At 39.9% G+C, this 23,093-nt stretch overlaps 1 protein-coding gene across 1 annotated transcript; it reads right to left on the bottom strand.

The window, feature by feature from the left end:
* Positions 1-1,955: 1,955 nt before the first annotated feature.
* Positions 1,956-17,329, bottom strand: PLEKHS1 (pleckstrin homology domain containing S1; the record flags this gene model as incomplete). Its single annotated transcript, XM_082002370.1, has 13 exons — positions 1,956-2,345; positions 3,148-3,283; positions 4,715-4,816; positions 5,060-5,269; positions 6,578-6,708; positions 7,661-7,771; positions 11,912-12,007; positions 12,706-12,813; positions 13,492-13,567; positions 14,492-14,626; positions 15,967-16,073; positions 16,179-16,270; positions 17,299-17,329. The coding sequence occupies 13 exons, from the start codon at positions 17,327-17,329 to the stop codon at positions 2,277-2,279; spliced, it is 1,404 nt and encodes a 467-aa protein (XP_081858496.1). The 3' UTR covers positions 1,956-2,276.
* Positions 17,330-23,093: the final 5,764 nt, after the last annotated feature.

The raw sequence follows: 23,093 nt of genomic DNA, 5'->3' as shown, positions 1-23,093 counted from the left end.
TCAGGTTCGTTTTCTGAAAAAATCATCTAGGATAAATATTAGAAAAAAACTTCCTAATTATACAGGCAGATGAGTCTTGGAACAACACAGGGAGGTTTGGACTTTCCTTTTTAAAGTTCAGAAGATTAGCTTAGGCAATCCTGGGGCAGGAAAGGTCAAGGGTGGCATCCTTGGTGGATACTCTTGAACTAGATGGTCTGTGATTTTAGGATTCAGGCCTAGAGGACTGTCCTAGCAGACTGGCACAGTTACAGAGCTGGAAGAAGCCCTCTGTGATGATAGCCAGCCATCCCGTCCCTAAGAGACTCTAGGCAGAAATGGATTTGTTGTGCTCAAAGAGGCAGTGCAGAGCAAAGGAGTCCCATAGCAGCTTTGGAGGAGAGCTTCCAAGGAATGTCTTTTCTTCCATTTTCAGCCTCTGTAGTTCCAGAACTGGGGGTTTCTCTCTGTCTTTATGCAGAATTCAGCACAAACAGGCCTTTGAACACCACTGAAACAAATATCAAAAAGTGATCCTTTCCCACCTTGAGAAATAAGCATGTCCCAAACACTCTTATCTCAAAAGCAGAAGAGACAGGCTGTGGAAACATTCAGTCTGGAAATTAATCTTTTGAATAGGAGCTGAGTCTGAATAGATTGTATAAATATTTCTGTTTGTTCATTTTGCTCATTTGCTCAGTTACTGATGCTGTGTTCAGCTTTGGCTAAATAAAATTTTATGACGATTTTTAAAAAAATCCAATCTGGATTTTAAAGGAAGTATACAAAGCACATTTGTCCAATTTATTACTGGAGTAAGTGGCACCAATGCTGATTTTAGTGAGTGTAGTTTCTTACTGTAGTAGCTGACTTGGCCTAATTCAGTTGGAAGCTGGACAAATACCTCCTTTGGGCCAAATCTACCTTAATCAAAGCTTATATAAATCTCTTAATATCAATAATCCTATGCCTGCTAAACCCAGTATTTATTTTGGTTGTATCTGGCAAGATAAAATTATCTGTACCCAAAAACAGTGATTTGGGTTGTTGCCACATCATTGTATATTAATACAATCTAATTTACAGATATATATATGTATGTAAATACATCTGCACACAAACACGTATATACAAATGCGTACATATCCATATAGAGAATAGGTATGTGTTCTGCATCCATGCCATCTCACATCATGTTTCTGTAAGCAATAGAGGTCACTGTAGTACAGGACAAAGCTCCCTTTTGGCATTCACTGAAGGCACCCCTGCAGGCAGTTCCATATAAAGCACCAAACACCTTTTAGTGTGATATTAGCTGAAAATCAGTCATGTTTCTGTAATAGCAGTGGAAGCAAGTCATATTCACAAATAAATATTTACAGGAAATGTCCTTGTTTGGGAAACAAATGAGCACTTGCTCTGGAAATGCTGCGGTACCAGTGACATCCCTATGGTAGTACTTGGTAGCATCAAAACTCTTCCAGTGAACTCTGTTTGCATTGGGCTGGGTGCACATGCCTTTGTATACGTTATTTCTCTCTCTGGTTTTCCCAGCTGTCTTTACCAGTAATGCTTTCACAGAGCAAGCCAGCCCTACTCTCTCCCAAATCCATTCATTCATTCTTCACTAAGGGCTTATTTTGCCTGCCAGTGAACCCAAAGGTGCTCCAGGCACATTCCTTTTCTCCAACCAGCTTTTTTTCCTGTCATCCCTTAAATGTATTTTCGTGGCTGTAACGTAAGAGGGGCAAAACGGAAAAGGAGGCCCCACTGAATCACTACACAACACTTTATTTACCAGCCTTCCTTCCAACACTACAGCTCTCAGCTTGCCTTTGCCCTTCTGTAGCTAAGGGGAAACAAGGGAAAACATGGCTTTATTCCAAATATAGGTTGTTTCCACACCTCTAACTGATTAGGAGTTCAGTATAAATCAATATAACTCAGTGTAAAGAAGTGAGCAGAGGCATGAACCGGTACTTTCTGCTGAAGTACAAAGTATACACAGGGCAAAGGTTTCATAAATGATTTGACTCTCAGTTTTTTTCATGTAACTGAAATACATGCCAACGTGAAATACAAGCCAAATGCATGCCATTCATGTCAACAAAACAAGTTATTAGGACATAAAATGAAAATGAAATCCACATACTCTATTCTTTGTACTTCAACAGCAAAATATGTCTGGCAGCTCCAGAGGATAAAGATTACCTCCATACACTATATATCACATTCTTCTCCCTGATTTTTTCCCTTGAACTTTGGCACTTACTTAATCATTGAGATTTTTTTTTTTTTCAGGAACATGAGCAGCCTTTAACATGGAAGACATCTGAATGTGGAATTCTACATACAGTAAATTTCACCTTAAAAAAGGAAAAAAAAACAGAGACATTTTTATAGCTTGTTATATCTGATCAACATTTGTGCTACTATCTGACTTGTATTTTAACTGGCTAAATAAAAATGCCCTATTAAGAGAGATGAGTATTTTTTCCTTGCTGAGACTGACTTTCTTTTCTTTAGGTGGCAACAGCATCTGGTGACCCCAACTTTCTCAGCAAAATTCAAATATGAATGTGTTCAAGTATGGGTCAGAGAACATGGATACTGAAATATGAGTCTATCTGAGAGAAACATAGGTACCAACATGTAGTAGATCACAGTGGTGTTGAGGCACAACTTAGCAATCTCCCACATTCTTCAAAAAAAGTAGTATCGCACAAGGAGATGTGTAGTGCTTGATAACCAGCAGGAGGTAGGAGTCTAGGGCTCTGCCCTCAATACCTAAAACCACTCTAAGCAACTACACACATCCACTGGAGGAAATCATTTATTTCCCAAAGTTTGCAATTCATGGGCCTTAGCCAAAAAATACCAAGTAACTCTAATTAACAGTTGCCCAGTAGTATCTTCTGGGGTTGTTCAGACTCTTTGAGATCAAGTCCTCAAACACAGCAGTGCTGATCTTGCATTCCCCAAATAGCCCAGGAAAAAGAGATGCTACATCAGAATGATGCTGAGGAGCTATTTGGTACTGAAGTTATTCATGCCAAACTTAAAACAGAGTAAACTGGCTTGAAGGGAGCCACTTGAAATGAAAAATCAACTTACTTTCTCATTTGGCTGGATTCATTTGACTATCATCTTCAGGTTAGTCAAGCTTACCTCCTTTCTTGCGGACCTGCTGATGAAGAAGTAAGCCTCCTCCACGTCCTGGGGTTGCAGATCATTCACAGCCACTATATGGTCTCCATGGTTAAACAAACACCCCAGTCGGCAAGGACCAGTCCACTGTGAAACACTAGGGTATTTGGAGAATGGACAATAAAGGAAACATACAGGGTATCCGGTTACTGCTAACAGAATGGCAATGGCTGAACAAGATTGCACTTACAGCACAAATAACACACAGGTTGAATGACTTTGTGACTTGTTGATCTGGTGCCAGCTGAAAACAAGCTGCCTCATCCATCCCAACGGGTCCTCCTAAAAGAGCACATGACACTGACATTGCAGCATGTTAACAAGTGAGACTGGTGCTAGCAAGGTCACCAGTAAAACTTGGGGATTCCAGTCCAGAAGCAGCAGGCCAGACCCACTGTAGATATTTTAGCCTGATGTTTGACGGAGATGATTTCTGAAGTCATCCCAAAAGAATGAAATTAAAACTTATTATGATGTGTTTTATCTATGATATAACTGCAAGGATCAGAGATCCATTGATTTCCTGATGGGACCCTTATGGAAATTTCAGTATCTCTTCCCTGCTGGTCTCTGATAGACTCTCCTTGATGACAAGCTATTTAGGATTAGCTGACCTGACAGTCAGACTTAGTGCTCTGTTCCCTTGCAGAACAAGACCCAAATTCTTTCAATATGAATGTCCACTAAGAAAGCTCTGTAAATTTAGATGTAGAGCCAATTGTTGAGGTGAGGTCCCATTTCCAGTCCCTTTTGCAATGGTATTTTTTCTTCTTGCTGACAGTGGCTAAAACAAAGTGACTTGCTGTGCACACAGTGCACCTGATTGGTGTGAATATGAAAGGAACAGCAAAAAGCAGTCTCAGTGCTATGTGGCAATGAAAGATCAACAGAAAGCACAGGGGTATGCATTGAGCATTTTTTCTGCTCCATCCTCTTTATCCTAGTCATTGATATTGGAGGTCTAGGGACAACACTAATTTCCTGTGGGACTACTAAAAAGGTGTATGTGCTCTAGCCCATAACACCTTCTTGTGAAAATCTCTGCCTAGCACTCATTCCTAGCACTGAACCACTGCTGGGATTAATTTAGACATAATTTTGCGCTCACATCCAACTCAGGTCAGCTTGAGGCCCTGTTTACCCTATCACGAGATGTATCTTCTCACTATGTCTCTGAGACACACCATCACTGTGGTTCACCAAATCAAAGGTAAAACTGACTAGCAGTAATTAGGTGATTTCACACTAACATTAGAAGAATAGCTTTTGGGGTGGGACTTCATTGCTAATTATACAGCGTGCTGAGCGACCTTGATTCTATATAGCCCTTTTCAACAGCAGTTGAATTAGAAACTGAAGTACATGAAGAGTCAGAATAGCAGAAAGGAATCATCGAAGTACCAACACACACTGACCCTGCCCTGTTCTTCACTGCCAAAAATGTGCATGGATGTGTATGGTTGTACACTTCTGTACCTGTCACTCATTCACATCTGACATGCACCATCACAAAACATCCAGAACTTACCATATTTGTCCTGCTGCTTCGGTAAGTTTTAGGTAACTGTTAATATCAGCCAGGGGGACGAAAATATCCAATTTCTGCAGTTGGGTTTCATCTGTAACTTGACTGTGAGAGAAAACATCAGTGACCGTAGAATCATAGAATATCTCAAGCTGGAAGGGACTCATAAGGATCACTGAGTCCAACTCCTTGCTCCTTGCAGGACTACCTAAAACTAAATCATGTGACTAAGAGCATCGTCCAGATGCTCCTTGACCTCTGACAGGTTTGGCATGCTCTACCAGTACCTCAACTGAAACCCATGAACACATCTGTCTTCTCTGCAGCAAAAATGGAGACGACACTTACCTGAGCAGTACTGACAACTGAACCACCGAAAGTGGTAATGAATTTTGCCTCCTCTGGAGGGTTGGCTGCTGGCTGGTGCTGCTTTCTGAGAATTTCAGGTCTCTGTTTGCTTCCAAGTCTCTTGGACATGCACTGTTGTCCTGGCATTTGGGAGGAGACGGGAGCTCATCATGTCTGCACATGAGCTGGCAACTCTCATCCAGCAACCTACTGAAAAGGAATGGTGATAAAAAATTAACTGGTTTGATCATTCCAGTCTTGCTGTGTTTGAAGCTGGATCAAATAGCCATCAGTGAAGCAAAGAATAACAAGTTCTTGTAGAATAACCAGTGGACAAAATTACAGCTAAGTAAAACAATCAGTCCTTCTAAAAACGGACCATAAATCCCCAAATAAACCTTTTCAGTATTTAAAGACTATTTAGTAAGCCCGAAAATATTCCAGCTAACAACATGCCTTGACAAATAAACTGAGTACAGATTGTTGGCCTTGGCTGTACCAGCTTCTGCAGGGATGTAACACTGTCCCCTGGGAGATACAGTAACGCAGATGTGCTCAAATGCATTTTAGGTTTATTTGATGAGCCTTATAATGTCTGGAGCCAGCTCCCGCCCACACCCCAAACGAGACTGGTGTTAGTAGCAAAAGCTGCTTTTGGTATATTTTAACTCATATGGGTATTCCCTTTTATAGTAATTCCCGCCAGGGGCTCCCAAAGACACAGATGAGCTTGAATAAATCTATTGGAATGAACTGGTTTGTGGGTCTGCATTTCCAATTGCCTCCCACTATGTGGCATAAGGCCTGACTGTCTGTAGGCAGCAGGCCATAGCTAACAGCTAATGACCAGTCCTCTGGGTCAGAAGGTATGGTTTTACTGTGTAAGCACACTTCTGTTCAGTATATATCATGGAGGATGTAAAGTTTCCCTGTGGCACTACAACTGTGACACAAAGTTCAGGTCTGTCTTCGTGACATGCCAAACACTCTACCTTCAAAGTATACAGCATCAGACCTGTTCTTTGGATGGGAAAATGGAAGGAAAGAGATGACCTACTCAGGATCACATAACTCTTAGTGGAAAAGCTGGGAGCTAATGCCCCGTGTCTACCTTTCTGTTTTAACCACTAGATAATGCTGCCTGCTTTGGAGAGTACCTGTCTGAAAGGTTGCTGGAGCTTGGCTGCAGTATCTGAGTGAAGTGTCATGAATCAGTATCTGAGCTATTATGTCATGAAAACCTAGGAAAAGTATGAGTCAACAAAAGTGCTGCATACTATAGTCAGAGCCTGTCTGAATGCATGAGTTTTCAATGTGAGTTTAAATTTCAAGTTGATGAGTTTGAATTTCACTGTGGTGTTCCCATGAGTTCTGAACTTTCTGAATCAAGACCAAACAAGGACTCATTCAAACAAGATGCAGCCTCTAGGTAAATTATGTAAATGCCACAGATGACAGCTCTATCTGTACCACCATGTCACTTTTAATTTGGAAAACCTTAATGAAGTTGTTACTTACAGTGATTTCATTGACATATAAATGTTCTCTTTTACTGAGTTCTTCTGCACTGGCTTCTCCTGCACTGGCTGCTCTTGCACGGGGACATCAGACCCAGCTGTAGGGTCAGGCTTTGATACTTCAGTAATACACTGGTGGAAATGCATAACAACATAAAACGTTAATATCATTGCTCTGCCTACAGAAAAAATCTTCGCAATTTCCTTATTTTGTTCAGTGCTCATGCTGTTTAAACACATTGGCTAATATAGCTTGGCTTTCCCCAAGTAAATCATTTCCCAGAAACCATGGGCTAGAAAAGTGGTTGAAACTTACAACTTAATGCTATCAGGTGTTATTGACACTTTCAAACTGGGACATAACTAGCTATATTCTAAAGTACTACCACAAAATTTTGTTACGTTTTAATTTAAGCAGGTTGAAAAAATGGTCTTGTACTTTGGGTGTGCTTAACTTAAAGTACTTAAATCATATGACAAAATCATATTGTTAATGTCCTTCAGTTAGCTGTACCATCTTGGGAGAAACTATATATACACTATATGGGAAGCCTAGAGAAATTTTTCTCCCAAATTTGGTGTCAAAATTTGTTTAAAATTACCAGTATGATTCCTCCCGCTCCCTTGTTTCACAGTGAAATGTAGAAACCAAAATGTTTCATAGTGTTTTTAAAGTACTGCTTCATTTTATGCAGCTTAATGATGCTTCAACAGAATTACATTTTAAATTATATAAAAACAATGTACGGTTACATTTTCTAAATGAAGTTTTCACTTTTGAAAAAAACCAACCTGTTACACAATAGGCAAAAGCCATTTACAATGAAACAGTCAATTTGAGGGATTTCAACAAAATCAGCAATGTTTTTGTCAAAATGCCACTTAGGACCAGAAAGATCTTTTGAATGAGTCTAGTGTATTTTTTCTTGTATAAATGAAAGCTCCATTACCTACTGCTTTATCTATATATTTCTTTTGCAAGGTACTAGTGGTTCCTCATACCAGTTCCTCTTTGGCTCATGAAATGTCTCCCGTCTCCTCGGAGCTTTTAACAAACCAGCAGAAATCACAACTGATAAACTACCTTTGCTAAAACATTGCTGGGAGTTTGGTAGTAATCTTCTTCATTCTTTTTAATGTCTTCATCTGTGTCTGATGACAGCAGATCTTCCTCACTCTTTCCCAGATTTTTATCCTGTTAAAAGAATGGTTTTGTATTTACCAGGTTCAGTTATACAGATTGTTTAATGTGTATTTTTGCATTTACATGTAGAAGTAATAGAATCACCAAAAATCCGCAGAAAACATGGGAAGACATGTTTCTGCTTGAAGTGAGATATGCTCAGAGCCAGTCTGTTTCAGAAACAAGGTTTCTGTATTTGTGTTCCTTGTATTTTTGAGATCCACTGCACAAGGACAAAACTGGCCACTGGTATTCATACTTCTCATACATGATTTTGTGGTAACCAGGGAGTTGCAATTGATTGCATGTTCACAACCTGTTATTTTGTTTAAAAATCAAGTGGGTTAAACACTTCATATATGAATCTGCATGCAGGGTCTCTTGTGTGGAAAAGATTTTTTATATGTGTTCAGTTCTAAAGTCCTTACAATAGGAAAAAGATCTGTAGGAAATCTAGAAGTAGATCAGGATATATTTGTGCTTTTTAAGCACTTTTTAGTTGCTATCAAGTAAAGAATTAATTTGGGACTTCCATGACTAATGGGAAGTCTATTATCTCATACTTCTCCATGAACTAGAACATACCCCAGGTGGCTGGAGATCTGACATTGAATTCTTTACATCCTGAGTTTAGTGATATTCTGCCTTCATAAACACCTGAAATACTAAGTTTGTGGCCGTTTGGTCAGTCAAGAAGAAATTAATCCCTCCACCAAGTTCACCTTTCTAAGTCACAAAGATAAATTATTTATTTTTATGTCTCCTTGTTGACTTTTCTATAGTGAAGAGTACGGTAACTAGTATTTAGCTTCCTCACAATGCAATTCTCCATCCCATGTTTGTAATGCAACCATTTTTTATCTCTCCACCTACATCCTTGGTTTCCATGGTGACCATTTTAATAATTGCTAATATTCCGCAGAATATATTACTGCTTTCAAGGTTAAGTAAATTACGTTAATTACTCTCTTACATGTAAAGAGAAGAAACTGGCATTGAATAGAAATTAAAGATGATGAATGTATTTTTGTTCCTTGCTGGTATAAATGACATAAAAAGGAACGCATACAGTAGGACTCAGAACAAAACTGCAAATGGTCCTCCAAGAAGTGCATAACAAAACTACAACAGGAACAAAACTGTGGTCATGATCTAAAGTCATGAACAAGTTTCCTAGTGACTTTTCAGGGGCTTTGGATCAATCAAACAAGTAAACGCTTGGAGAGATGGGGGAAGAAGAGGTGATTTTATGAAGCCTTGAGAGCCTCCAACTCCTAGGAAACCTTGGAGAGCAGACAGCAATCATCAGCTTCCCAAATTGAGCCTTCAGTCACTGACAGTGGTTACCTTTTGCCAAATGTATAGTGTTATAGGCCTAGATTATAGGGCTGTCCTGGTTTCAGCCAGGATAGAGTTAATTTTCTTCACAGAAAGGTGTGAGGCTGTGTTTTGGATTTGGGATGAGAAAATGTTGATAATGTGCTGATGTTTTGAGTTGTTGCTAAGTAGTCAAGGACAGTCCAGCTTCTCGTGCTGGCCTGCAGCGAGCAGGCTGGGGGTGCACGGGGAGCTGGGAGGGGACATGGCCAGGACAGCTGAACCAGGCTGGCCAAAGAGATATTCCCTACCATACGACGTCATGCTCGGTATATAAAACGCGGATGAAGAAGAAGGAAGGGATGGAGGGACGTTCGGAGTGATGGCGTCTGTCTTCCCAAGTAACCATTACGTGTGATGGAGCCCGGCTTCCCTGGGGATGGCTGAACCCCTGCCTGCCCATGAGGAGCGGGGAATGAATTCCTTGTTTTGCTTTGCTTGTGTGCGCGGCTTTTGCTTTCCCTATTAAACTGTCTATATCTCAAACCATGAGTTTCCTCACTTTGCTCTCTGATTCTCTCCCTGTCCCACTGTGGGCGAGTGAGCGAGCGGCTGTGTGGGGCTTAGTCGCCGACTGGGGCTAAACTGCAACAAGGGCCAATGGGAAGGAGAAGGTTAAGCTGCAGCAGCACTGCGTTTTTGTAAAGCAGTTCACCAACATCTCCATTCCACCAGGTGCTTTACCACAAGAAAAGTGCAGTTAACCTCAGTGTACAGTTATTCTCAACCGTACAGCTAAACACGTTCTTTAAGCCTCTGTTGAACCATGATGTGGATTTACATTAGAGAGAAAGTAGGCTATGGAGAAAATTGGCTGTAGCACAAGATGGAAATGATACCTGGAGATCAACTGAATAATTGTTAGTTATAGTCTCCTTAGAGAAGGTTATGTGTTGCTCTTAGATAGAAGAACTTCTCTTTAAAAAAAGTCAGGTGTGTCTAACAGACCCTGACAAGGATGCCTAGGTGCCTGTAATACAGTAATGCGCAGTACAGGGTGATGCAAGTCAGGGCTCCTTATTTTGATGCACTTCAGGTATTGAAAGCTGTATATCAAAACAGCTGATACTGAATTGCTGAGTCAGATGTGGTTTGGTAGTTCCAAAATGTGCGTTGAAAAGGAGACAGGTCCCCAGACCTCTCCAGGGTCCCTGCCACCGCGACTAGACTCAACTGACATTGAGAGGCCTGTTTGCATGAGTACGGCTACTGACCAAAGAGTTTTCAAGATCTGGGCCTGGATGAGAGAACCACGGATAAAAAGCAAAATGAATCAGATACTAGAAATGTGGAGTCATACTTCTAAAAGGAAGGAAATACAAGGGATTAATCTGGAAGTCAGCTGTCTAGACTACACTGAGCAGAGAATAGGTCCGGAGATGTTAGCAGATGCTAACCTTATGAGGTAAGTGAAGTATTTTTATTGAATGAACAAACATTTTTGATTCTTAGCTGTACGGCAAGGTTATTTATTTTCACACATGCTGAAACAGAAATATGAGCTTCCTGCTATTCCCTCTGCTTCAGGCTAAAAAGGTAAAATGCAAATTCCTTATCTTTTAACCATCATGGTCAGTATGTCTTAGTCCGAACAGCTGCATAGAATACATGCTCTCTGAGGCATGAAAGTAAGTATGAGGAGAATTAATGAGTGAGACAGAAAAGGCATGTGTAAGAAAGAGACAGAAAGAGAGCCTTGGTATGCATCCAGACCAGCAGCAGTTAAAATCAGACTAAGGGTTAACCCAATGCATTTCCGAGCTCAGACTCACAACTGAATTATTGCAGCTTCATAAAGTCCTGTGCATCAGCTGAGCTGTGCTAACTGCCTATGACATTGCAATATAGTTGCAAATATTTTCACTTCTTTCCACTAAATTTAGCTGTATTATCTCATACTTGCTGCCAGCGTATATATATGGATGGTGACGGCAGCACATGATTTACCACCCAGTTAGCTATGATAGCAGAACAGATTCTGTTCCCTGTATTTCAGCCACTCCAGATCATAGTCCAATGCATAAACCGCCAATAAAGATGGGTTTAAACTCAGCTGCCAAACTGCATACTGGTGTGGAGGAGCCTTGGTTGTGTCTTCTGTTCTGCTGACTCTGCTGCAAAGGCAGTAATCGAGGGTAGAGGATGGGTGAAAACCCTGGAAAACTGCTGCTGGTGTTTGTTCAGGGAACACAGGTCAGAACATTTAGCCATTAATATATGATAAAATTCATCACTGCATCTTTTTTAATCATTCCTGAAGGCTATGGAAGTTAAATTACTTGAAGTCATATTTATGCTGACAGAAGGTCAGTCCTGAGGTGTGCCTGAATTTAACAAGCTCTTGTGCTGTAGTTCATTTGCATTGATTCAACTGCTACTGTCAGAGGCTATAGAAAGAAACCATTTAGGAAGACTGTGGCACAGCTGAGAATTGTGGTGGGAGGAGCAAGTCCTCAAGCAGTGTAAGTTCAGAGTTTTCTTGATCACGTTTGTGAAAGCTGCCACAAGTTGCAATTGCTGCACAGAAACTCTGAGGATCTGCCTCCAAGAAGGAAAGGAAAAAAAGGTATTTCAAGCAAGTTCTTGGAAGGTTATTTTCAATGCTATACAAGACAATAGACTAAATATTTAGGAAACTTTCATAGTGAAAACCAACTCAGTGTGCTGGGAAAGTAGGTGGATCAACTATAGTTACAGATACTCAGGTGACATAAGAGCCAATAGTCACTTCTGCAGACTGAACAAGTCAAGAGCTGTTTGATATGTTCTGCTCACCAGGCTTGAAAAAACTCTTCTGGGTAAGTCGCAGAGAGTCTGATGAGGGCCAGGATCTGAATTAGGTCTGTTCTTGTCTTCTGAGGAGCCATTCTCCTGTATGCAAAAGAAAAAAGCTGATTCCTCCTAGAGACAGGCTGGAGGTGCTTCACCTGCATTCAGCTTCCTCTAGCTGGGCCTTTTGCACAGAGCTTTGTGAGTAGAGAAAACCAACAAATCCTTGGCTGCTATTTAGCCTGCCACCAAAGGACGAGAACTACAATTGCTTTGGGACAGCAGCAACGCTTTCCTTCCTTTCTATTTAAATATTGAGGGGGAAGATCTGGAAGGCACAGAGGAACTGGACCTAAACTCCCCTCTAAGCTTTACAGCCTGAAGAGAGAGACAAAGAAAAACATAGTCACAAAACAGGAGGAATGTGGCTAGCAGCTGCTCAAACAATCATCACATGGCTTTGCCAAGGCATGTCGAAGCAATTCTTCAGGGGCTTACTTCATGCCTGCTGATCTTTGCCAGTCACTTGAGACAGCCAATGAATATTGTTTCTTATTGCCATCAACACCTGCCTTTACTTTACATGCAGACTTTCCTCAAAAGTCTTTCCTTTATGGGGAACTCTCTGATGTTATCATCCAGGTCCTACTCAGGAACCCCACCAGAGAGCAAAACAGACCACCTGGGTACCCATTGCACAAGCTCTGAAGAATTTTGATGGAAAAAAGCAACTATACAAATAAAATTTCACAGTCACCCCTATGAGCAAACTCATTATTAAGGATGGCTAATCTGTTTACCTTCTGGTAGCTTTGCCTTTCCGGGAAACTGGTCGTATCTATAGAATTCAAGAACAGTGGCGAAGAGGAGGTCCGGCTTCTGACTTCCAGATTTGGAAGATCTTGGTTCTAGAAATAAGGTAACAGCAGTATAAGAAGAGAGGCACCTGACAGGCATGGGCTACAATGTACCAACGCATCCCACTAGTCCAAATTTTACTTCAAGTGGCTCAGAGAGGTTGTCTACATGGCATTTTTCAGGCAGACAGAAATTTGCCCTGCTTGCACTTTGAGGTGACTGGAAGCTGCAGGGACGTAACTAGCTTAGTGCTGAGTCTGAACTAGTAGGCTTGGCTGGATGACCAGGTGCAGAAACTTGGGCCTAAGCTTGAACTAAACAGGGCCTCTGGCTGGTTCATAACATTGACAGACTAGATGTGGATTGGTTTGTAAATCAGCATGTAGATATAACCAAAAAGCACACGGTAAGAATTACACACAAGTTTTCATTCTGACACATCAAAGGTGCAATTTATTGCAGGATAATGTGAATCATCTCCTAATTTCCACGTGGCTAACTCTTCAAAGAGAATTCTTCAATGTAAAATCAATCCCAGTGCAGATAGACTGTGCGATGCCTGCTTAATGCATAAAGCCAGGGTACAGGATTTATAAGGAAAATGATTTTCTGATTAACCAAGGCAAGAGCCAGCTTGCAAGGCCAAATTCAGGAAAATTCCTTTGCACAGGTTTCTAATGAAATTCCAAACTTCTTTCTTTCTGAAATCAAGTGCAGTAACATGTCACCTGAGGGCAGCATCCACCTCTTTTGGCCTCCCTGCAGATTGAAGATATCACAGTGACCCAGTCCTCAGTTTCCTGCCTGTAGGTTGGAACAACAGAAATGAAAACTTAGTTGCAGGTAAAACACAAGGAAAACCCTAGGGGAAGGCATCTGGTGGCATGCTCAAGTAACACACAGGTATGTGTTTTTCTTCTATGCTTATCAGCATTTCACACATCAGCTGCTCGCCTGCATAAAGGCAGAAAAACCCCTGACATGCTTGTGGCTGGGAAACTGGAGAGGAGAAGATGGGAAGCAGCAGCAGAGGAGCACTGTGCCAAATGTCCTCCCTCACCTATCCAAGTTTTGGCTTATCACCTCGACAGTAGCAGTTTCTGCCCTTGCTAAGGTCTGGATTGCAGCCTGGGAGAGCAGGGAGCACACCGCCCTGCTGCCCCAGTCACTCCTTTTGGGATCTGTTTTGCCTCAGGGGAATTTTCCCCTTCAATCTGCTTCCTTTGATAAACAACCTACTTTCCAGGGCAAGATTATTTCCTGTGATTTATCCATAAGGAGCAGAAGCTTTTCTAACTCCCAGGACCAGCTGGGTGAGAAGACGAAGCTCTCTGCTCTTCCTTGACCCTTAACCGATATAGTTTGACGTGGCACCACCACACTGATGTACTGCTGCTGCCATCCCCGCTCCCAGCCGTGTGCTCCCACTACTTTCACATGTTGGATGTTGTAACAGTGTGGCTGCAGGGAAGGTTAGCTCACCTGTCCTAGCTAGCAAAAAATTAACCTGGCCACAGGGGGGGAAAAAACCCAACATAGAAAAGAGCAGTTTTCCATTGGATCAACCAGCTGAATCGTTTCATCCCAGAGCTGTGCAATCGGCAGCTGAGACGTGGGAAGGGATGGGAGGGCTGTGAAGGAGTAGGACCTTGCCTTGGGGCAGCGGCTTCGTGTTACATTAGCTTAACTGTGATGTCATATGGCATTTCCACATCTTTCACTGCCTACCTGCTGCTCCCAATGAGGTAGTAACATCTGTTTTCAGTACTGATGGACATCACCTCTTCAGGAAGGCATTTAAACATCTTCCTCACTGTTTCCATAATTTCAGAATTGCTTATGCCAACTTTGATACTTATGATTCTGTTAAGATAACCATATGAAACATCCTATGTAACTATACATACATACAAACATAGGTGTGTGTGTATGTGTGTATTTTACTCTAAGCACAGCATAATATGATGAGATCTGCATGGAAAAAAGTAAACATTTTCCACAGAAAAAATTGTCAAGAAAATAAGCACATGCATTCAAAACAGATGCTCTTTCAATGAAGAAAACTTCCAAGCAAAAAAATAAAATGAACTTTTGCAAAGACTTGTGTCTGGATTTTGGATCCTCATTTCTTAAAAAAGGGGCTGTTGATCTAATGTAGAATCTTGAAAAGAAATGATAGTAAGAAAAATTCCTGGCAGGTGTTTTTGAACCACTACAGTACAACACATTTGATTTGAAACTAATTGTGTATTAACAGTGTTTTAATGGAGGGTAAGAGGAACAAACAAGAAGTACTCTTAATGGATACTTAAATGGAAGCATTACTTCCATTAACTTCCAAGAAGTTAAATTAGTAAAAATAACAATAATAATGATGGCTGTGATGTAGCTACATACTACTGAGCAAGCTGGAATTTTTAAAAAAGCTTCACAATGTAAGTCCTTTTAATGGAAGAAGCACAAAAGCAATGTGTCCAGTGACCTCCAGGCCTAACAATTCCAGGAGCCTCCGTTTTAAGCTCCAGGTCTGACTGGTAAAATCTTTACATTTCCCTTTACATTTACTGTTTCCCTTCTATGTGTCTCACACCACATGTGACACGGTAAAGGGTGCCGGTACAAAGCCAATGACATCCAGCCTTGCTGTAGTGGGCACTGTGCCGAGAAGAATTAAATGACCAACCCAAACGAGCCAAGCAGAGCAATTTCTCAACAGGGTAAGAGGCAGCGGGGCAGCCAGCATCAGCCCAGAGGTCTATGTGAGAGCCAGGAGACCTCTGCACAATTTCCAAAGCACTTTGTAAAGCTGTAAGGTGGGAAAGGTTGTGTGCCACAGTTAGCCCATCCTTACCTGTGTGTGAGTGAATGCATAGCACTATCCTCACAGGAGATAAAATACCTTCTACTACAGGAATACAGTCTTTGTGATCACGAAGCTAAGATGTCTGTTTTGCCGATACCACATCACCACAATAGCTCATGTAAATGTATCAAACTTCACTGAAAACATTCAGGATTTTCACTCCTACGTGTATCATATACTATAAGTTGTACCCAAAACCTACAAGAGCCCAAAGGACTCTTTTCTTGATTTCAGTGGGATTTGCATTAAGAACCTTGATCAGGACAAGTACAGTCAGTGGCCATTTAAGAGTGCTGATACATGATTTAAAATAAAAAGGTGATGCATTTGAGTTACATACTGATCAACAGCTATGGAGCCTTTTATGTTCTGGCCTTTCAGGTACATCAAGATGTAATTGCTCTTGCTGGATTTGGACAGGATGAAAAAACGTCTTTTCCAGGAATTCTGCCGAAGAGAAAGTAATTTGTCTGTCATTAAAATTCAAGATAGTAGAAATAACAGATGCTTGTTGAAGGATTGCTGGAATATGACTAATCTGTGCTAGTATACCTGCGAGCTGAAAAGTTGAAGAGGTGGTGATTTGATGAGGAATCCGTGCTTGCAGACGCCACCTTCAGGGCAAAATATATTTTGAGTTCTCACTGATCAAAGAGAAATGAACAGCACCATTACTCAATTTGTTGCCAATTAATGTCTTGCAAGGACCTGATTGAACTGGGAATTGTTGCTGAGCACTGGGTTTCTGTGTTTAAATGGCTAAAAAGCACATTACAATTAGAGAAGACAAATACAAATCAAAGCTAAAAAATACAGGACTAGGCCATGATCCCTGATGTCAATGTTACTGCTGACAACTGGCACAAACCGTAAATAAATGATAGGGACAATGTAGGAGGCTCAGAAGATATCATGAGCCTCTGTCTTATTTAAATGGTCTTATTTAACCATAGAATACTTGGGGCTGGAAGGGACCTTTACATGTCATCTAGTCCAACCCCCCTGCAATGAGCAGGGACAACTAGATACAGTTGCTCAGAGCCCCGTCCAACCTGACCTTGAATGTTTCCAGGGATCGGGCATCTACTGCCTCTCTGGGCAACCTGTGCCAGTGTTTTACCACCCTCATAGTGCAAAATTTCTTCCTTATATCTAGTCTAAATCTACCCTCTTTTAGTTTAGAACTATTACACCTTCTACAGTTGTAACAGTCCCTGCTAAGTCTGTCCCCAGCTTTCTTATAGCCCCCTTTAAGTACTGGAAGGCTGCAATAAGGTCTCCCTGGAGCCTTCTCTTCTCCAGGCTGAATAACTTCATCATCAGTGTCTTGGAGATACTGACTGTATCTTCCAGTTCCTGGTTAATTCATAAGGATTTTAATTTTTTTTATAAATTGGTTTGTCCAACCTCTGTGTCAGGGACAAGAAAGATGCTGCTGTAAAGGGAAATGCTGCATTTAGGACAGATTCTTTAAGGAAGGAAGCAGAGGGACAGAATTAACACACAGTGTAAATCCAGATAAGATCTCCAAATTTTTCAGCATGCTGTTTTCCCCTGTTTTTCACCTATTGTTTACCATAAAATGGTTGGCAGGTGGAGGGCAAAGACAATGGTATCATATATTGATAATAATGGATTGAAACCGAAAATCTTAGTAAATAAAATTTTGTACCTGCAGAATTTCTTTTACTTGTAGAAGCCATCCTGATATTGTTTCTTCCACCCAGATAATAAAGAGAGCAAAAACCTTGAAGCTATTTCCTTTTGCTCTGCTTGCTGCTGAGCAGCATTTCACTGCATGCACTGTTGCCTGCGAAAATAACAAATATCTCACAAGTGTTTATTTTCATAGTGATGATTAAACTATGTTAAAATAAACATCGAGAAATCTATAATAAATTACATAAATATTTATAATAGTTATTATTAATGCAAGCATATTATTAGACATAATAATATTTCATATTATGAAGCAAATTAACATTATATGCTATAATATTATGATATATTTATTCTATTATAATATAATTACAAAATTTTGAATGATAAAAATTATAAATTTATATAGGCCAAAGAGATTATTTGCCTAGAAAGTGGTGAGACCTGCCAACAGAACTTCATTTTACCCCTTCTTTTGCATCAGACATAGCACCTGCAACCTAGGAATATTGCATCTCATATATGCTTCTGACATTGCCTTAGCAGTGTGATCAGCCCTGTATAAAATAGGAATAGCTTGGCCTAAAGAGCTTAAAATCTAAAGATACTTAGAAAGTCTAGTCATAATACTGTAGTAATTATAATGATTTACAAGTCTGTAGCAATCTTATTACAATGCCCTCAGAGCAATTTATAAACAGTGATGAAATCAATAAACTTCCCAGCTTTCTAAGAGGTAGATTAGTATTATGATTTTTCAGTGGGGTAAACAGAGAGTACCTATGTCAACTTATTTTTGCAGTGTCTTTTCCAGTATTACCCGGGAAATGGGAATCTCACTGTAAAACGGAAAGAAGTTAAACAACCTGCTCATTGGCATAGCCAGGCTGTGGCAGTGGTGGCAATAGAGGCTGGCAGGGAGGCAGGATGCACGAGTGCATTTCCATGGACTTCTCTGAAGTGTTGTTTAACAACCCTTTAACAAAACATGCAAGCAGTGGCTTGCAGGATATGATAAGTTCAGGAACACAGAGATGGAGCATTTAGAAAGTAAAGGTGGGTTTGGGTAATGGGCTTCCATTGGGTTATTTGAGCTAATTTGCTTTTTGATGTTTTCCTTCAAGAACACTGTTTGAGTGTCAGGGTAAGAGAGCCAGACCTCCAATGCACTGCAATTTGTATGTGAGCTCTGCACTCCTGCCAAGTGATTGCATGCACGGCACTGCATCTTGCACACCGGACAGTTTTTATTATCTCACAATGGCTTTCTTGTTTGTTTAAAATCAGATCTAGTTTCTCTCATTTACTTATATTTCCAATTTGTAGTATCATGTCTGTAGCATCGTTTAGGAATCTTTTCACAAGTTTCCCTTTGCCTTACCCCAAAGCTCTCGTTCCTTGCAAAATCAAATCCTTTCCTTTTAGCAACTTGGCTTGAAGTTGTCTGTCAGCTACAAGAAGGTTACACAGTCTCCAATGTGCGTGCCACTGAAGCTGCAGAGCCTCTTCTGGGAAAATCTGAAGGATTGCAAGTGCTGTTCCCTAGTTCTTTGCAAAGCGCCCTGGCTGGACTGAGAGGTTTACGGGATTTCCCTTGCTTCTGTTTCTTCAGTGATTTACTCCATGGAGGCAGAAGTAAACATGGTATGGTTGGGAGCAGTGGTCAGAAAATGGTTATTTTCTGGTCTCACTCATCTGACATGGGTTGAGTTAGTTACACACAAAAATTTATCTCTGACACCCATCTATAGTTATAGATTTCCACACCTCCTGTTCCAGGCAATACCATGCTGTAAATTAGAATGAGCCACCACAGAGAGAACTCTGCAGAGCATTCCTGGCTGTACTTTTTTCTTGATTTTTTTTTTAGGGAAAACTTTGCAGTTTTGCCCTTTTTTGAGAAAGATTCATTGTACAACTGCTGTGACAGACTGTTATAAAATTTACTACTAGCATTTTCATCTATTGCCTACCAAAAAAAAGGACAAAAAAGCAATTTCCAAAACTAAAAATGACTGCACACAAAGTCAAATTCTCAGTGTCAATAGTAGGGGCACATGCCTGGGGTTGCAATAGAAGGCGATATAATACTGTTTTCAATGGGACTGACAGAGTCACTGTGACTGGCAAACGATGCTCCTCTTGCAAAACAATGTTCCAAGAACCTCTGACAGGATAAAAGTATCTTCTAGGTTTCAGTAGAAGTCAAGATTTGCAGGTGGGAAGAAAAAAACCCATGAGATTACAGTTGTGCTCTCTCTCTCTGCATTTTGGGGAAAAAGTTTTTAATTGTTGCATTCAGTTGTTTCTTCTCTTCAATGAAAAGCAACATTTGAAACAGGTTATGTCAAATTCAGAATAGACAATGCCAGTTCCATGATTATACCCCCTCAGATTTTTGTATGCCTGGCATTAAGAGATTTGATTGCTTTCAACCTTTTGAAATGCAATGAAGCACTTCAGTCAAAATGCAAATAAAATGCTGCAAATGATTAAGATGTAGGCTATTATAAAACTTCAAAAATATAATACCAAGATAAGGAAAACAAACAGCGTTAATACTTACAGGCAAAATGTCTTTATGGTGTAGAAGGTTTTAGAGAAATACACCTTATTTCCAGATTCCCTGTATTGCCTCCTGCAGCAAAACACGATGTGTCCTTGCCTTGCATTGTGATTGCTACCTTAAAGTCTTGTATAAATACAAACACCCTGAAATACGATCCACAAGGAAATTCCTGCTTCTACCATGGGAGGCAAATTAAAGACTGTTCTGAAAGGGGAAATCCAGAAGATTAATATTCACTTACAAACAATGAAAACACATGCACATTTGAGGCAGCCATAAATGTCTCCCATGCAGAAAAAAGCCTGGAGACAGCTTGTTTTTGTTGGTTCAGCCTTCTAAACAGTCCCTTTATTTCCCCTGAGCCATGTCTAAAATAATAATATAATAATATCCACCCATAACTGGAAGACAAAGCAACATTAAGAATCCTAAAAGATCATAAAGTGCCATAAAATGTAACCAAGTTCAGATTTAAAGAACAGCGTTTACTAAAACATACAACGGTGAAGCAGGATTTCTCATGCTACTTACGTAATGACAATGTACTTTCACTGTAGGTTCAGTGTCTGCCCTGGTTATAGGTGAATTTTTTGCATTCTCTCCAGAAACACCCAGCATATCATTAACGATAATGATTTTACACACTAAACCATTTGGCTGATCCTGCAGATGGCAAGGGAATTGTCTTTAGACAGAAGATAGTTATAAATTTGATCGGGCAATATAAGCTGTAGGGCATTTTAGCTTAAGACACTATTTAGCTACCTGGCCTTGCTCAGGTGAAAGGGTCAGGCTTCCTTGTTCCAAATGGGTCCTTCAGGCTCTTGGGCTGCCACAGCCCTCGGCATGTAAACATCATCAGTCAGACATGATGTCTGTTGGTGGGAAATGTTGTCCTTAAATAATATTAATGTTTTTCGGACATGATCTAAAGTAATACTTCATCTAGCAGAGACACTGGTCCTGATACAAGGGAATGTTTTTCTCTCTTTCTTTCACTACTAGTTTAAGTTACCTTTCCAAGTTATTTTCCTTTCTGGTGGTTTCTTCAGGTATTTTATGCTCATCTCTGTATATTTCATATACCAGAACTAGCCCGAAGGTTGTTTAGATTTAGCCTCAACTTCTTCCTTTCGTTGTCAGTCAGCAGGTAGAATTGATGTGCTCCTTTGTGCCTTCATCTTTTTCCAGGAAACCTTTGGTCTAACAGGAGACCTCTTGCAAATGTTGAGAGTGCCTTGTTGGCTTGCCACATTAAAGCACCGAGGAGCTTCAAATAACATTACTACTTTGACTTTTTTCTCAGACAGAGAGCTACCATTTCACCTATCAACTGGAAATTCCCAAGCTGTCCTTATTTAGTGTCCCTCATGGTAAATGTACGACAAATCTGATAAAGACCTGCTCTGTCTTTTTTTTTTTTTTTCTTTTAGACATTATGTCAAATAGGGCAAATAGCTTTTCCTGCTCATAGAGGAAACTCACTAATATTGACTCTTCTGATTCTTTCTCAGCAGTCCCTTGTAGGCTGGACCAGGGATTTTTTCTAGTAATTTTTGTATTTTCCCAATGCTTCTAAGCCAAGATAAATTTGCTATATATTTTTTCAAATAAAATATCATTCTCAAAGGATCTTTAAGAAAAAAAGCACTACAGAGGAGGAAATCTGGTCCTTACCTGTTATGCTGTTGCACTCCTTGGCATGATTTTAAAAAATTAAATGACCTGTTTCAGAGCCCCTATTTGCTCCTTTATTGTTCCCAAGGCTCTCTGGCTTCAGAGCTACAATGTATCTGAATAAAAGGACAGTTTTGGAGACAGGGGAATATTGTTAATAGAAATTTAAAAACAGGCTAGACCTTAAGCAAATAAACACTGATGAACTAAAAAGATATGAAAGAGCTTTCAGGAAGTAATGAATACTGAAATGGTGACTCAACATGTTTCTCATAGTAAAACGGGAATATCTCTAATGCCAGAAAATAGTTTAAGATGGAGGTATTTGCCAGGAGCAATAGGAAGAACATTTTCATATGAACTGCTAGACCACTGTACGGTTTACAGTGTCTTTTTATAAAAGACATTTTATACACAGGGCAAGATTAAGTGCTGATAGATCAGGATATTTCCATTAAAATATTTTTAATAATCTTGGTTTACTCTAAGAGAGGATGTGGCCTGCCTAACCCAAGTCGCTCAATGCCAGTTTACTTTTCTAAACTACTTTTCAACCGACACTGTAAACCTCATCTTGAAAAGATGATGAAGATCATCTGCATTCTTGCCTGAGAAAGATTTTGGGATGTATTTTGGTTGGTTTTCACCTCACCAGATTGAGTGACAAACATGCAGATATTCATAGGAAATTTAAAAAAAGGTCTTTATTGATTTCATGCTCAAGACATCCATAAAACAATCATTTATTTAATTCAAACAACTGTAAATTTGACAAGAAAAAAAATATATGCCTCACTATGCCACAGTATTTGTAAGAAAATAAACTTAATAATTTGGTAACTTGCCTTTAATAGCATGCACTTATTTTTTTAGAAGATTTCAAAGGTGTAGAGTACATTAACTGGGAAAAGGGTGAACAACTAATCATTTATCAGTTTAACTAAATCATTAAACTTACTTTTTTGAGATAGTTACCAACTTTAAAGAGAATATAAAAAGCAGGAATATAAACATCACTGACGTAACTCCAAAATACAAAATCAAGACTGTACAGTAACTAAAAAGGCACTTCTGGTTTCTGATTCAAGTAAGTATTTCCAGTCTTGGCGAAATTCCTCACAAATAGAAGCTATATCTAAACATACTTTTTTTTTCTGGAACGTATAATTCTATCATATCAACATTAAATTTTAATGTTTTATAACAAAGCCTTGGCATTAACTTTGTTGGTTTAAAACTTCTGAATCAACAAGCAGACATTTTTATTTCTGCAAGCAGAAAAACTGCAATACTGTGGTTTCAGACCATTCTGTCAATTGTCGTTTGCAAGGCAAAAATCTTTACAATGGTGCTTTAATAAGGCATCATCCAATTACAGTTTGCCAATCTTTTACAAAGATTTTAATTTTGATTTTTCTATTTGTTACATTTCCATACTATTCAGGTAAATCATCATTCTATGATTCTATCTACAAATATTGATTTTTTATTTATCCATCTTATGCTAGCATGATAACTACGTAAATTGACTTCCAGATTAAGCACAGAGCAACCAGTAGTCT

The sequence above is a fragment of the Phaethon aethereus genome (assembly GCF_964289735.1).
Source record: "Phaethon aethereus genome assembly, chromosome: 7".
NCBI lineage: Eukaryota > Metazoa > Chordata > Aves > Phaethontiformes > Phaethontidae > Phaethon > Phaethon aethereus.
This window is presented reverse-complemented; position numbering and strand designations above follow the sequence as displayed.